Source organism: Garra rufa, chromosome 11, assembly GCF_049309525.1.
Source record: "Garra rufa chromosome 11, GarRuf1.0, whole genome shotgun sequence".
Lineage (NCBI taxonomy): Eukaryota > Metazoa > Chordata > Actinopteri > Cypriniformes > Cyprinidae > Garra > Garra rufa.
Window position 1 is genome coordinate 8,925,569 of NC_133371.1, and position 14,150 is coordinate 8,939,718.

The following is a 14,150-nucleotide window of genomic DNA, read 5'->3' on the forward strand; positions in this document are numbered from 1 at the left end:
CTTTTGACTTCAACTGTATTTAGATGCCTAAAACAACTACACTTGTATACAATATACAAAACATATACAAAAATATTGAATATCATTGATATCAACAGTAGCATTTGTAAACATTTGTATCACTAAACTGAATGAAGAATTAAAATAAGCAGCAATAGTCCGGGAGTTTGTGAAAAGTCAATCTTTTAATTTAAATACAATTTAAGCTGTAACATAAATGCCGATTAAACAAAACAGTACTTGTGCATTTATATATTTAGTCATATATTTTCCAAAGTCATAAAACAAGACCGAAGACATTGAAACAATATGGAGAACCAAACCTAGTGTTCCCAAAATATCTGGAAGCGTCCAAATACGTTTGGGGCTGCTGTATAACAAGACTACATGTCTAATAGATCCTGGCTCTTTCAAATCTTTTACAATAAAACAATTGTCATAAAGTATGCTTTGAACATGTAAAAATGGAAAGAAAACAATCTGGACCATATATACTTGTAAAAAACAGAGCAGATCTGTTGTGATAATATTAAACTAGTCATCGCCTCCAAGGATTTAAAAGCCAATGGGTTACAATAGAAAATATAGTGATCTGCTTACTTGTAATAAAAATCTATTGTGTCTACCCATTAAGGTTTAAATATAAGTTCCCAATGTAAAACGCTCCCCATATCTGTCCTTGTTATCTGACGAAAGCCACAAAACCATTTTACCACAAAAATATATGTTATAGCATCATATGATACGACAATATTCAGCATGTCTATCTTTGGTTTTCTATTCATTCAAAGACTTAGTGGTACATAAAGCAACATAGTATCAAATCTAGAGATTGCACATCTATAACCATTGAAAGGGATAATTCTTGTACAATCTACACGGAGTAAAAAACATAAAGATATCTATTATACATGCTGTATCAAGAAGCGATTTGAAGGAAGGGCTTTTAGCACTTAGTAATATTCCTGGACTACTTAACAGTTTTATGCAGCATAGACGACAGCAAATACAAGAGTGGGCCTGTAGTCGGTGCAGTTCTGTGATTGTAAAGGAAGTCGCCGTTTCCAAACAAGTACAATCTGCATCTGTCTGGTGGTTTGTAGCACAATCTAGAAAATCGCCCCACTGGATCTTTGAAATGTGTTTTTTTTTCTTCTCATAGTCAATACAACAGGACCTGGTTTTAGTTTGCAGGACTACAGCTGATGAAGAATCGATGCGGATCAACAAATCTGAAATAAGTGCTGGAGGGTTTAATACATGGGCATCTCTAAAGAGAAAAATGGCTGCATTCTCCACTGCCTCAGCCAAAACAGAGACGATGGAGAGAAGGAAAAAGGGGGGGGGGAAGACGGCAAAGGGCAAGAAGGGGCCTGGGTAGATGGAGGAAGAGGACCTGCCCGCCAGCAGCCGTCTCTTCAGTGCTGTGGGCCACACGATCACGGCGGCCATCTTTAGGGCTCAGGATCGCAGCTCCCTCAGAGTGAGGTTTGAGTTCTGTTGGGGAGACATTAAAAAAAAAGTTACATAAAGATTTAGCAAAATCTGTAATACAAACATATATTATCATTCAAAAGTTTATGGTTTTTGAAAAAAAGCCTCTTATGCTCACCAAAAATAAAGTAAAATCAGCAATATTGTGAAATATTACCATTTAAAATATTCAGTTTCAATGTGAATATGTGTTATATTGTAATTTATTCCTGTGATCAAAGCTGAATTTTCAACATCATTACTTCAGTCTATAGTGTCACGTCACCCTTCAGAATAATCTTTGCTACTCAAGAAACAAGAGCTCAAGAATTATCAGCTTTGAAAACAACTTCTTCATATTTTTGTGGAAACTGGTTTCCAGGTTTCTTTTATGAAAAGAAAATTCTCAATAACTATTTATTTGAGATGAATAAAATGCCTATTGTCTACTTCAAGCACTTTTTCTGAATAAAAGCATATTGTCAAACCTGCTGCTGGCCGTTAGGGGTCTCGTTCCTTCTTCACCTTCACATCACCCGCCAGGATCGTAGAGATCTCGCCTTGCATGAAGGCCCACGGCACGTTGGAGCCCACGAGGGGGCACTTCTCTCCACTGGGGCAGTACACCTCATTTCCTGAGCCCTGTCTGCAGATGAAGTCCCGAGTGCAAGGGAAGCAGAACTTGTGCCCGGGCACGGACGGACACTGGACGAAGTGTGTGTCCTCCAGGCGCTCGTGGCAGATGGTGCAGCACAGAGGGGCACCGCCGGCACCTCCGGCTCCTCCTGAGCCTTCACCTCCCATAACGGCACCCTGGTCAATGAGGGATGCAGTGACCGTTGTGGTCGGTCCTCCTGCGCTACTGCCCACCGACGGTTCTCCGTTGCGCGACGCCAGTCGCCGCTGACTGCCTGCGGGTGAAGGGCTTGCGCTGTTCTGCCGCCCTGCGTTGGCTGAGTGGCCTCCGCTGGCGCCTGGAGCATCTTTAGGGGACTGGGTGGCTGTGCCGACATTGTCGGCTACACTCATGAGCGCCGAGATGGGCGACGGGTCGCTCCCATGTGCCCCCATGCCCTCTGGAGGCTGTCCCACGCTGGCTAGCGAAGTTGCGGGCATATGGCCGGGCAAGCCCGGATACACTCCAAGCGGCCAGTGCTGGCGCATCTCCTCAGAGGTCATCCTCTCTGCACCGTCTGGCTCGGGCGAGGCTTTGCGCCTGCGTACTCTGGGTTGCGTGGGACGGCCGATGTGGCAGAGCGCACTGGGTAACATGGAGCAGCTGGGGTCCAGGTAAGGCTGCGGAAGAGATTCTGGTGCCGGCGCATCTTTGAAAGCCCGCACTCCATCGCTGAGAAGCTCAGACAGGAGGCGCCAGTCGCCGGTACCGTGCCTTTTCTCATACTCCACGTATTTAAACCCCGAGTTAATGACCTTGCCAGTGTCTTTCTGAGAGTCGTGGAACATCTGCTTGACCAGCGCCAATACGCTGGAGAACACGTTACCGGACCCGCACGGGTACTCGATGAAGACCTTCAGCTCCAACTCAACCATCAGCTTGGCGTCAAAAGCAAACACCCTTCCCACCAGGCCGTGGTCTTTCTTAAAGCGGACATTGAATGGGGTGCAACCAGAAAGGCCGTGCAAGGCCTCACGCATGTGTTTGGGGCGTCCAGCCCAGTCTTCCGCACGGTTCCGAACGCTTTCGGACAGCTCAGCGAGTGCTTCAGCGTTCCTTTGCTTCTCCTTGAACTCCTTTTCAAATTCTGGGCTCATGAAAGACGCCACACCCACGTTCATCCCCATGCCTATGGCCTGTCTTTTACTGAGCTCATTTAACATGGGAGCGGAAATGGTCAAGGGGGCACCCCCGGCTCGGGCATTCAGACCAGGCATGGCGGTCAGCAGGCCGTGAGGGGCTCCGACAAGCCCTTGCGCCATTAAATTGGGTGGCACAGCCCCCACTAAAGTCCTCCTGGCAGTTGGACTCTGTCTACTAACCTCGGGCGGACCTCCATCTTCCAGTCTAGGCAGTCCATTGGGCAGCCTGGCAGACACATATTCTCCCCTTCCCCGTTCATATCGCTCGGAGGGCGGTCTGCCGGCCTCCATAGGACCCTCCTTGCCAGCGGGACCGTGTTTACCGCTGGGCTGCGGACCCGGAGATCTGCCGTCCTGCATCACATGTGTTCGCTTGAGCTGCCGCGCCGTGTCGATGAGCAACTCTATTCTGTCCGCGCCCTCGTAGTTCACACAGCCTCTGCACACGGCCTCGCTGAAGTCCCAAATCATGGCCCACGGCATCTTTGGCAGGTCGCAAAGGTAGCACCATTGCCGCCTGGAAGATGCCTGCGAGGAAGAGGACATATTTGATAGGCCCTCGCGATCTTGCGTTCTCAAATCCACCCTGAATCTTTTTCACAGCCAGCCTCCGAGCGTTTGCGATCGACTATTTCCTCGTTACGGACGAATATATACAACTCCGTTGGGTTTTGTGTCATTCAGAAACGAGGTGTTTGATGTTTCTGCCAAGTCGTCTGGGCCGCAGAGTTTCTCCTGGAAGACGTTCCGAAAGTTACGCAACTCAGCCCCGTGGAATTGTGGGAAGTGGAGTTTTGTACAGCTGAACGCGCTTTTCCCCATAGAGCTTTTTCCTAAAGAAAGTCTTTTATTTCTGAAATAAGGTTGTCGAATATTTATGGAAGAGAGGCATCGGACATCACATTGTTTTTTGTTGCCAGGATACACTATATGTTTTGTAAACAGCTTATTTAATTATAATTATTGTGGAAATAATTGGTATGTATTTTTTGATCGCTTTTTCCTCTCATTTATTTTGAATATATGTTGTATAATTTTATTAGATTTATCTCAAACTATAGTGACATATATTACCTCGGTTATTTATTTATTATTATTCTTTGCGATCATTGCAGTGATCATTGTTTAGGCAAATAAAACTTAACCAGTCTAGCAATATTAAATATTAAATGTGAACGATAGTAACGTGTTCTTGCAAAAGGTTATTAGACTGCAATTCCCATTTTACAAACAGTTGACGTCACGTCCGCTATTCCCAACTGCGCGTTTCAAAAACTTCCGGTGTTATATTACAGAAATGACGTTCTGTTTGGTGTAACTGTAGTAATCGCTGTTAATGTGTTTATTTTATTAACAGTTTATAAGATACTAATGATATTTAGACTCGTGTTGACTTGTTTATAATACTTAACGTTACCATCTTCGAAACGTCCAGTTTACACAAGAAGCGTCTTGTTGTTTTTATCATTTTATTTGAATGTTAGCTTTTGGATACAATTTGCTAAATACAAATAGTAATTACTTATTTTAAATCGTATACATGAAGTGATATCACAGAACAGTCTATGCAAATATACTGGGCAAATAAATAATTATTTATATACAATGCATAACCGCTTGTGATTTTTCTTACTCATAATGCTGATTGTTCTTTCACATTTTGTGGGCGAAGATCGTGTCCGTCTGCTCCATATTTATCCTCCAAAATGGCAAAGGGTCGGTCTGTATTTGTTTCTTCTGTAGATTTGCGGTAATGCTTACAAACTGTGTACAAGCCTTGTATGAGGAAGAGCAATGATATGGTGCTGTAGTAACCTCCATATACAAGAAACTAATAGAAGGGGGGAAATATAATGTAACACATTTAAACACGTTAATTCAAACAGTTCACATCTGAATGCCTTTTATGCATGTTATGCATAGATTTCTGTTAATCTCTTAATCTTTTAACTGTATCATACTGTAGCATATTTGATACATCTAAATTATCATAATGTTCAAAACTTGTGAAAAACGTATTGTACACAATCTACTACTTGTCTTTTGCCATCTGATTGACAGTTTCTACTTTTAGTATACTTGTAAAAAAGGTTCACCCTCAAGTGGTGGTTCACACATTTTTTTTATACATACGTTTGAGGTCAAAAGTTTACATATAAAGTTTGCAAATACATTATTTGACCAAAAAAAGAGGGATCATACAAAATGCATGTTCTTTTTTATTTAGTACTGACCTGAATAAAGATATTTCACATAAAAGACATTTACATATAGTCCGCAAGTGGCAATAATAGTTGAATTTATAAAAATTATCCTGTTCAAAAGTTTACACACACTTGATTCTTAATACTGTGTTGTTACCTGAATGATCCACAGCTGTGTGTGTTTTTTTGTTTAGTGATAGTTATTTATGAGTCCCTGGTCTGTCCTGAACAGTTCAACTGTCCGCTGTTCTTCAGAAAAATCCTTCAGGTCCCACAAATTCTTTGGTTTTGTATTTGAACCCTTTCTTACAATGACTGTATGATTTTGAGATCCATCTTTTCACACTGAGGACAACTGAGGGACTCATAAGCAACTATTACAGAAGGTTCAAACGCTCACTGATGCTTTAGAAGGAAACATGATGAATTAAGAGCCAGGGCTGAAAACTTTTTGAAGATCAGGGTAAATTTAACTTATTGACTTAGAAAAAAAAACAAAGAATTTGTGGGACCTGAAGGATTTTTCTGAAGAACAGCAGGCAGTTTAACTGTTCAGGACAGATAAGAGACTTATGAACAGCTATCATAAAAAAAACACTGGATCATTCAGGTAACAACACAGTATTAAGAAACAAGCATTTGTAAACTTTTGAACAGGGTCATTTTTATAAATTCAACTATTATTTTCTCTTGTGGACTATATGTAAACATCTTTTATGTCAAATATCTTATTCAGGTCAGTACTAAACAAAAAATAACATGCATTTTGTATAATCCCTCTTGTTTTGGCAAAATAATTAACATTTTGCAGATTCTGCAAGGTGTATGTAAACTTTTAACCTCTGTATTATTGGGATTTGATATTAAATGTTATTGATATTTATGCATTTTATATAATTAGCCTGTTATGTAGAGATATAAAGATGTCAATGATTTGCATGTTATTTGAATTTTATCTTACATTTTCGCCATTTTTTCTTTAATATTTTGTTAAAAGATTCAATAAATGGTTCCACTAACAATAGCTGTTTCTGACTATTATTTGATAAGTCAGGCTTATATTTCATTAAGTTTAGTTTAGTGAAAACTTACCTGGGTCACAATGTCCAGTCCCAGGACTGAACTGTCCACCACAATAGCAGTAAGTATAGTTTGAAGTGTAAGAGCAGCAAAAGTGTTAATGCCAAATGTTAGAGCATAACATTCCATAGAGAGGTTAACAGCTATCTGAAACCTTCAACCATAAAGAGGAGAAAAAGTTTAAGAAAAAAGTTAGAGTCAAGGAAAAAATACCTATTGGCCATTCTACAGAATTGGACTTTTTCCAGTCCATTTCCACAAATTTTGTATATATGCAAACTGTATAATATCCAAGGTACACATTTTTAGTAACTGTGCAGTTAATTCTCATATTGTATTTTCAGAAAGTTTTGGAATATTTGTCCTCTTCTCAAATTTGTCACTATCGAAACAGCAATATATAATTAAAATAGGAAGGGTTATATTGACCTATTATTTTTCTTACATTGTAAATATAGATTTTTTTTTATTTTGTTACAAAATTTAGAGGTAAATCAATAATTATTACAATGTTAACAAAAATTCAAGTGTGATTTATGAGATTTGTTGTATTCTGAATCCAATTTTTCTTTGTAAAAGGCAAACAGTTGATCATACTGATTTCAGATTTAAGAATTTATTAGTTTAAATACACAATGAACCAAACACTATCATAACATCTTAGCTGATAATTCAGTATACTTTATTTTTGACAAAAATACCATGTTTCGGCCATGACTGCACATTTTAGATAGTGACAGATTTTTTTTTTTTTTTTTTGAAAGATTTATTTAAACAGGAAGCGAAGTGGGAGAGAGATAGGGGGCGGGATCGGGAAAGGTCCTCGAGTCGGGATTCAAACACGGGATGCACAGAGAAATTCGGGGGTTAGGGTTTGAGAAAGCCATCTTCCAACTAAATGATCATTTTATATATATTAAGCTTACTGATAATTTAAATATTATTGTGGGTTTCAATAGATAATAAAATGGTCTTACTATAAGATTTGAATACTTAAATGGTTTTTAAATGTGTTTTTTGATTGTGGGACAGCAGTGTGCACCAGTTCTGTAGAATGGCCCATATATCTTCTTTTTCATGACATTTCATGACACTATATTGCCAAAAGTATTGGGACACCACTTTCTAATTAACATGTTCGACTACTTTAGAAATTTCCATGAGTACAAATCTTAATGTTTAAGCATATAATGATATTCTAGGGGATTGTGTGCTTCTAATTTACAGCAGCAGTTTTGACAGGACCCTCTTCAATTCTGACATGACAATGCCTCTGTGTATAAGGCAAGGTTCAAAAAGAAATCACTGATTCAGTCAGTGTGGAAGAACTTGACTGGTCTGCAGAAAGCAAAGTCCTGATCCCAGCTGAACACCTCTGGTGTGACTTTAAATGCAGACCTTGAGCCAAAAACTCATCACCAAACACCAATGACTTGATACAATCTATGGACAAAAGTATTGGGACACCCCTTCTTTACAACAGAAAAAGGCACTTTCAAAACTGTGGCAACAAAGATGGAAACAATTCATGTATTTATAAATTGTATTTCCATCTTTGTTGCAACCGTTTTGGAAGTGTCAGAAATTACTGTACCCACTGTACAAGTCATTATGTTTGGCGATGAGTTTTTGTCTCAAAGTCTGCATTTAAAGTCACTCCAAAGATGTTCAGCTGGGATCAGGACTTTGCTTTCTGCAGACCAGTCAAGTTCTTCCACACTGACGGAATCAATTATTTCTTTTTGAACCTTGCTTTATACACAGAGGCATTGTCATGTTAGAATAGAAAAGGGTCTCTTATCAAAGCTGTTTCTATCAAATTAGAAGAACACAATACAGTAGTTGTACAGTAGTCAAACCTGTTTATTAGAAGGGGGTTGTCCCAATACTTTTGGCAATATAGTGTATATCATACGCTTCATATGTCCATTGTGTAATGACTAACTTACATTGTGATTGTGATGAGGAACATGTATGATGCTTTGAAGATAGCATAGCCTGCGTAACACAGCCAGATATTGTTGGTGAGGCCCATGAGAAAGACACACCCTGCACCAATGGCAGAGAAAACACCCAGCGAGAACTCGCCCCACACGCCCCACTGTACTCTGATATAACCCACAGAGAAAGCTGCCGCTGCACCTGAAAGCAACAATCACAACATGAATCACAATAAGGGAGATGTCAAATCTGTGAACAAAGAAGAGGCACTACACAAGGCGACAATTAAATCTGGGAAATGCATTTAGACAGCATTTCTATTCTGTATGGCACTCAGAACTCATTTATGTTGCCTTTGTTTGAATGTTCTTGTCAAAGCATCAAAACTGAGAGACATTCTCTTCTGCTGAAATAAAATGACTAACCAAACCCCTACTGTTGTAATTGCTTAAATTTTCTTCCCCCACACATACTGAGCTGCTGAATTCCTATGCAAACCGTAAAACAATTAAGCGTTAGAAGTCTTTTGCGTAACATACATGAAGATTCAACAGATGATTTGCGTATAAAGCTGGACAGGTTCGGCTATATATTCCGATATCTTTCGCTATAAAGATAAAAAATTTATTACACTTTTGATAGTGTTTATAGTTAATAAAGTCGCTGATTCTTATTGGCATGTGGTTCAATGAAGGACCTTTAACATCAAAACCCTTCCCTCTGCAAAAAGGTTCTTTACACTATTAAAGGCATAGTTCATCCATTTTTGGCATCATCTATTTACCCTAATGATGCTCTTTCTTAGTTTTGAACACATAGTATTTTTTTTCTCATACTATGAAAGTCAATGGCTACCAGCAACTGTTTGGTTCTCAGCATTCTTAAAAATATCTTCTTTTGTGTTCAACAAAAGAAACTCATGTTCCACATAGAACACTGGTTCCAAATTCCAGGCCTGGGATACCAATGCTCTGCACATTTTGTATGTCTCCCTTATTTAACACACCTGATTCAGATCATCAGCTCATTAGAACAGACATCCATGAACTCAAATAGGAGAGACGTACAAAATATGCAGAGCATTGGTACCCCAGGTCTGGAATTGGGAACCACTGCCACAGAAGAACCATTTATGCTTCCACAAAGAACAGTTTTTTGAAAATGGAACAATGGAAAGGTTCCATGGATGTTATAGACGGTTTTCACAATGCGTCATCAATCGGTCATATTGGTGGCACTTAATGTAAAAAAAGCAACTTAACCGAATAAAACATGCATATTTTGCTGTTTGTGGCTGCTTAAAATGATCAATTAATGTCTGTACTAATTGGTCAGACCAGGAAAAACATTTGGAGTACTACAGACTGCCAAAAGTTATAACAAATCAAGAAGAAGAGCAGTGCAGAAAATGTCTGAGGAACTGGTTGGCCAAACTGAACTGGAATTCAACATTCATGTTTGTTCTTATCATTTCCAGTCAGGTGGGTGAAATATTAGGCTAATAGCTTAATTATTACTGCTTGTACGTATCTTTACCACCTATTAACTTTAGTTTGTCAAAATATTGCACCCTTTCCTGCTTACTGCCATGATTTAGCAGCTTCCACACATTTTTTTTCATGGTTTAGACAGCATTTAATTATCAGAACAACCTATTCAGTAGTAGACTAATTGTGCAATTCATGCTGTTGTTTACATCTGAGTATCTCCAATATGGCTGCGCATCCAGGTAAAGGCCTTTCTACACTGAGCGCAAAAAAGTGAAACAAATATTGCACGCGATGACAAGCTGGAATAAAACAAGAACAAAAACCAGCAGGGAATAAAGGATGCTTATGATAATAAGCAGTGTGGCATTATTAAACATACAAAGAGTGCATGTCTGCCTATTATAGAATCAAAATTAACTGCAGATCACAATTAGAAGTTATTACAAGCACTCAATGGACGATGTTATACAACATACATATCTGAGAAAAAATGCATTGTTGGTCGATGCCACCTCGCTTTGTGTTTTCACATCGCGCTCAGTGTGGAAAGTCCTTAACTGACTATGGGTTCTTTATGGAAGCAGATGCCAAGAAAAAATATATATTTTAAAAATGTTTTACTGAAAGGTACTTTTTGGAAACTCTTCTGTTGCAATGCTGTGAAAACACCCTTTTGGAAATATTCCACAGAACTAAATACCTCACCTACAAGTGCGCAGACCGCCTCCACTCCCCCATTATACACAGAAGATGTACTTGAGGGCTCAATGTGGTCCCACATCAGCTGAACGTAGTTAAAGACCTGTCCATATCCAGCTGTAGCCAAAGCCCACCAGAGGGACCACTGCACCAGCCTTCTGGAGGAGTAGGACTCTTTGAGACTCCCCCACATTTTTCCCCCAGACGTTTTAATGTTTCCCCAATCGCAGCATGTTCCTGTAGCCTGCTTTCCTAGATCCATTTCTGCCCCAAATGCATCTGTAACCTCTTTTAGCGTGTCTGTAGACACCTCCACCTTTTTCTTGAAAAACATGCCGTGTTGAGGCATTGGCAGGCCCAAAGAAATACAGAAAGCCACTGACACTATACCCAGAGTAATAGTGTTTACATGAAAGTAGCTTGTGTCAGCCAGTGAAATTAGTAGTTGTCCTAATGTGGCTCCAAAGGTATATCCAGCCAGCATGGCACTGCGAACGTACCCCGTGGCTCGTTGGTAGCGTTCAGGAGGAATGACGCTGTAGATGTATGAAAAATAGGCCACATCGGTGGAGGTGACCATTGCAAAGTTGAACTGTAGGTAGGTCATAGCGGTCAAGCTGGAAGCAAAGCATAGAAGTAAATAATTTGTGACAAGAAATAGACCTTGGGTTACTATTAGAGGTTTGTATTTAAGCAAGTCCGTCAGTAGGAAGACTGGACAGAGCACAGCCAGATATGAGTACGTCCAGATGGGGAACATGTAGTTAGTTACCTGGATGAGAGGAAAGAAGACTGTTTTTGGTCATTTGAATAAGAAACGGCAGGAAGTGTTTAGGTAAATGATTTGAAATCATGGTATATTGCGTAAGAGATAAGACTCACGAGGCATTGGTAGCATGAGTGAAGCATAACTATGGTAGTAATTAATAGAGTTAATGCAGTTAATCAATATTTTGACTAGTTTTAGTTTAGTTATACGATTCTGAAGTTCTAAAACAGATATTATGATTCTTTTTCACCCCAGAGAAAGGTTCAGGTAAGGAAATATGTTTTCAAGAGCACCTATTATAATACATCTAGCTTACAAAATCAACACTACACATGTAGCCTTTATCATTCCCGTTGTAATGCTCAGTGCATTATAGTGTAAATTGTACTGTGTGTACTGTCTGAGCTCCTAAACAATCTCTAAGCCAACATGAAAATATGAAAAAAAAGCAATACTTACCACTTCCTCTGATATGTTTTTGGGTCCCACCAAGTAAGGAGTAAGAAAAGGCTCTGCCGGTCTGCAGTTCGCAAAGAATCCATAAAGAGAGAGCAAAGCAGTGGGGAAGACCCAGTCTGACCTCTTCATTTTCTTCCAGAAACTCATTCTGATCTGCCTGTCCTGTCTGTATTTTCACTACCACAAGATTATGCCTCTTCTTTTAGGTCCAGGAGTTGGTAGTTTGGTGTATTGGTGTTGTTGTTTTTTTTTAGCTGTTTGCATAAAGAAAGCCAAGTCCAGTCCCTGATTTCCACAAAAGGAGCAGTGCAAGGTTGGTGAATGAAGATATTTATGATGGAGACTTTGATCTGTGTGCAAGTATAGGCCCCAATTGTTGGTGCGTGCGTATATGCGTGTGTGTTGACAAAAAAAACAAAAAACAAAAAAAAAAACACTGTAATTAGTTAGGTTAGACTAGGGAAAATGCCCCCCTTAGGAACTGTATTTTTTTCTGTGAAACAAAAGTTAAATATATTTAGAAAAGTTATCATAGTTTTATTGACAATGACATAAATTCTAAACAAAGTATGAAAAATGTCCAGTTTTCATGTTATTAGATTTTTTAACAAAAATTTAATTTGTACAAGGGCCGTTTTACCCCACCTATGGGGTAAATAGTCTGACCAAGCTATTTGCTTTAAACATTTACAGCAAAATCAGAGTACAGTCAGTTTTAGCTTAAAATTAAAAAGAATATAATCAATAATTATAAATTACAAAATTATAATAGCCTACCCTGCTAGAAATTTGACGTTCACAGAATGTTCTCAGAACGTCCCCATTGGTGTAAAGGACGTTGCCCATTAACGTTCCCAGAATGTTCTGAGAAGGTTATGATATGGAGTTCTTTAAAGAGTTGGGGGACGTTATTTGGGGGACCTTTACAGAACATTCAGGACGTTCTCAGAACGTTTAGGGGACCATACTTTTTTAGGAAATTTGACATTCCCAGAATGTTCTCAGAATGTCCCTGTTTGTGTAAAGGAGGTTGCTCATTAGCGTTTTCAAAATGTTCTGAGAAGGTTACGATATGGAGTTCTTTAAAGGGTTGGGGGACGTTATTTGGGGGACCTTTACAGAACATTCAGGACGTTCTCAGAACGTTTAGGGGACCATACTTTTTTAGGAAATTTGACATTCCCAGAATGTTCTCAGAATGTCCCTGTTTGTGTAAAGGACGTTGCTCATTAGCGTTCCCAAAATGTTCTGAGAAGGTTACGATATGGAGTTCTTTAAAGGGTTGGGGGACGTTATTTGGGGGACCTTTACAGAACATTCAGGACATTCTCAGAACGTTTAGGGGACCATACTTTTTTAGGAAATTTGACATTCCCAGAATGTTCTCAGAACGTCCCTGTTGGTGTAAAGGATGTTGCCCATTAGCGTTCCCAAAATGTTCTGAGAAGGTTACGATATGGAGTTCTTTAAAGGATTGGGGGACGTTATTTGGGGGACCTTCACAGAACATTCAGGACATTCTCAGAACATTTAGGGGACCATACTTTTTTAGGAAATTTGACATTCCCAGAATGTTCTCAGAACGTCCCTGTTGGTGTAAAGGACGTTGCCCATTAGCGTTCCCAAAATGTTCTGAGAAGGTTACGATATGGAGTTCTTTAAAGGATTGGGGGACGTTATTTGGGGGACCTTTACAGAACATTCAGGACATTCTCAGAACGTTTAGGGGACCATACTTTTTTTTAGGAAATTTGACGTTCCCAGAACGTCCCAGCTGATGTTAAGGATGTTGCCCAGTAACGTTCCCAGAACGTTCTCAAGATGTAGAGTTCTTTAAAGTGTTTGAAAACATTTGAAATATTTTGTTAGATGATGCTGGCTAGCTAACTAGCTACCTGATGCTAACTTAAAGCCAATCTACAGGCCCTGTACTGTATAATACAGTAATATTCTGCAGTTTGTCATTAATATCATGCAGTATTTTCAGTGTTGAAAAATTTAAAATTATAAGAAAAAGTGCAACTTTTTCTAAATAAAAAGTAACTATTTTACGAGGTGATGATTTCGTATGAACCGTTAGTAGAACATAAGCAGATTTTACAAAAACGTATTAACCACAAATCCGCCAAGTAGGTATGAATTTGCGCATGCGCAGTATCCAGCACATGTGTCTCTCGTCGCCTTAGTAACGGTTTGTTGACAGTGTTCATTGGCGTC

At 39.4% G+C, this 14,150-nt stretch overlaps 2 protein-coding genes across 2 annotated transcripts; both read right to left on the reverse strand.

The window, feature by feature from the left end:
* Positions 1 to 166: 166 nt before the first annotated feature.
* irf2bp1 (interferon regulatory factor 2 binding protein 1) lies at positions 167 to 4,054 on the reverse strand. Its single transcript, XM_073850322.1, has 2 exons — positions 1,962 to 4,054; positions 167 to 1,497 (listed from the first exon to the last, which is right to left on the reverse strand). The coding sequence occupies exon 1, from the start codon at positions 3,835 to 3,837 to the stop codon at positions 1,975 to 1,977; it is 1,863 nt and encodes a 620-aa protein (XP_073706423.1). The 5' UTR covers positions 3,838 to 4,054; the 3' UTR covers positions 167 to 1,497; positions 1,962 to 1,974.
* Positions 4,055 to 4,240: 186 nt separating this feature from the next.
* Positions 4,241 to 12,228, reverse strand: slc19a3b (solute carrier family 19 member 3b). The gene is made up of 5 exons (XM_073850323.1): positions 11,934 to 12,228; positions 10,712 to 11,477; positions 8,525 to 8,717; positions 6,588 to 6,729; positions 4,241 to 5,122 (listed from the first exon to the last, which is right to left on the reverse strand). The coding sequence occupies exons 1-5, from the start codon at positions 12,078 to 12,080 to the stop codon at positions 4,925 to 4,927; spliced, it is 1,446 nt and encodes a 481-aa protein (XP_073706424.1). The 5' UTR covers positions 12,081 to 12,228; the 3' UTR covers positions 4,241 to 4,924.
* Between the last annotated feature and the right edge of the window lie 1,922 nt (positions 12,229 to 14,150).

Coding starts and splice junctions, on each gene's coding strand:
- irf2bp1 (XM_073850322.1), bottom strand. CDS start 3,837: ATGTCCTCTTCCTCGCAGGCATCTTCCAGGCGGCAATGGTGCTACCTT.
- slc19a3b (XM_073850323.1), bottom strand. CDS start 12,080: ATGAGTTTCTGGAAGAAAATGAAGAGGTCAGACTGGGTCTTCCCCACT. Junction 6,730..8,524: donor TTCCTCATCACAATCACAAT/GTAAGTTAGTCA, acceptor TTATGGTTGAAG/GTTTCAGATAGCTGTTAACC. Junction 5,123..6,587: donor GACTGGACATTGTGACCCAG/GTAAGTTTTCAC, acceptor CCCTTCTATTAG/TTTCTTGTATATGGAGGTTA.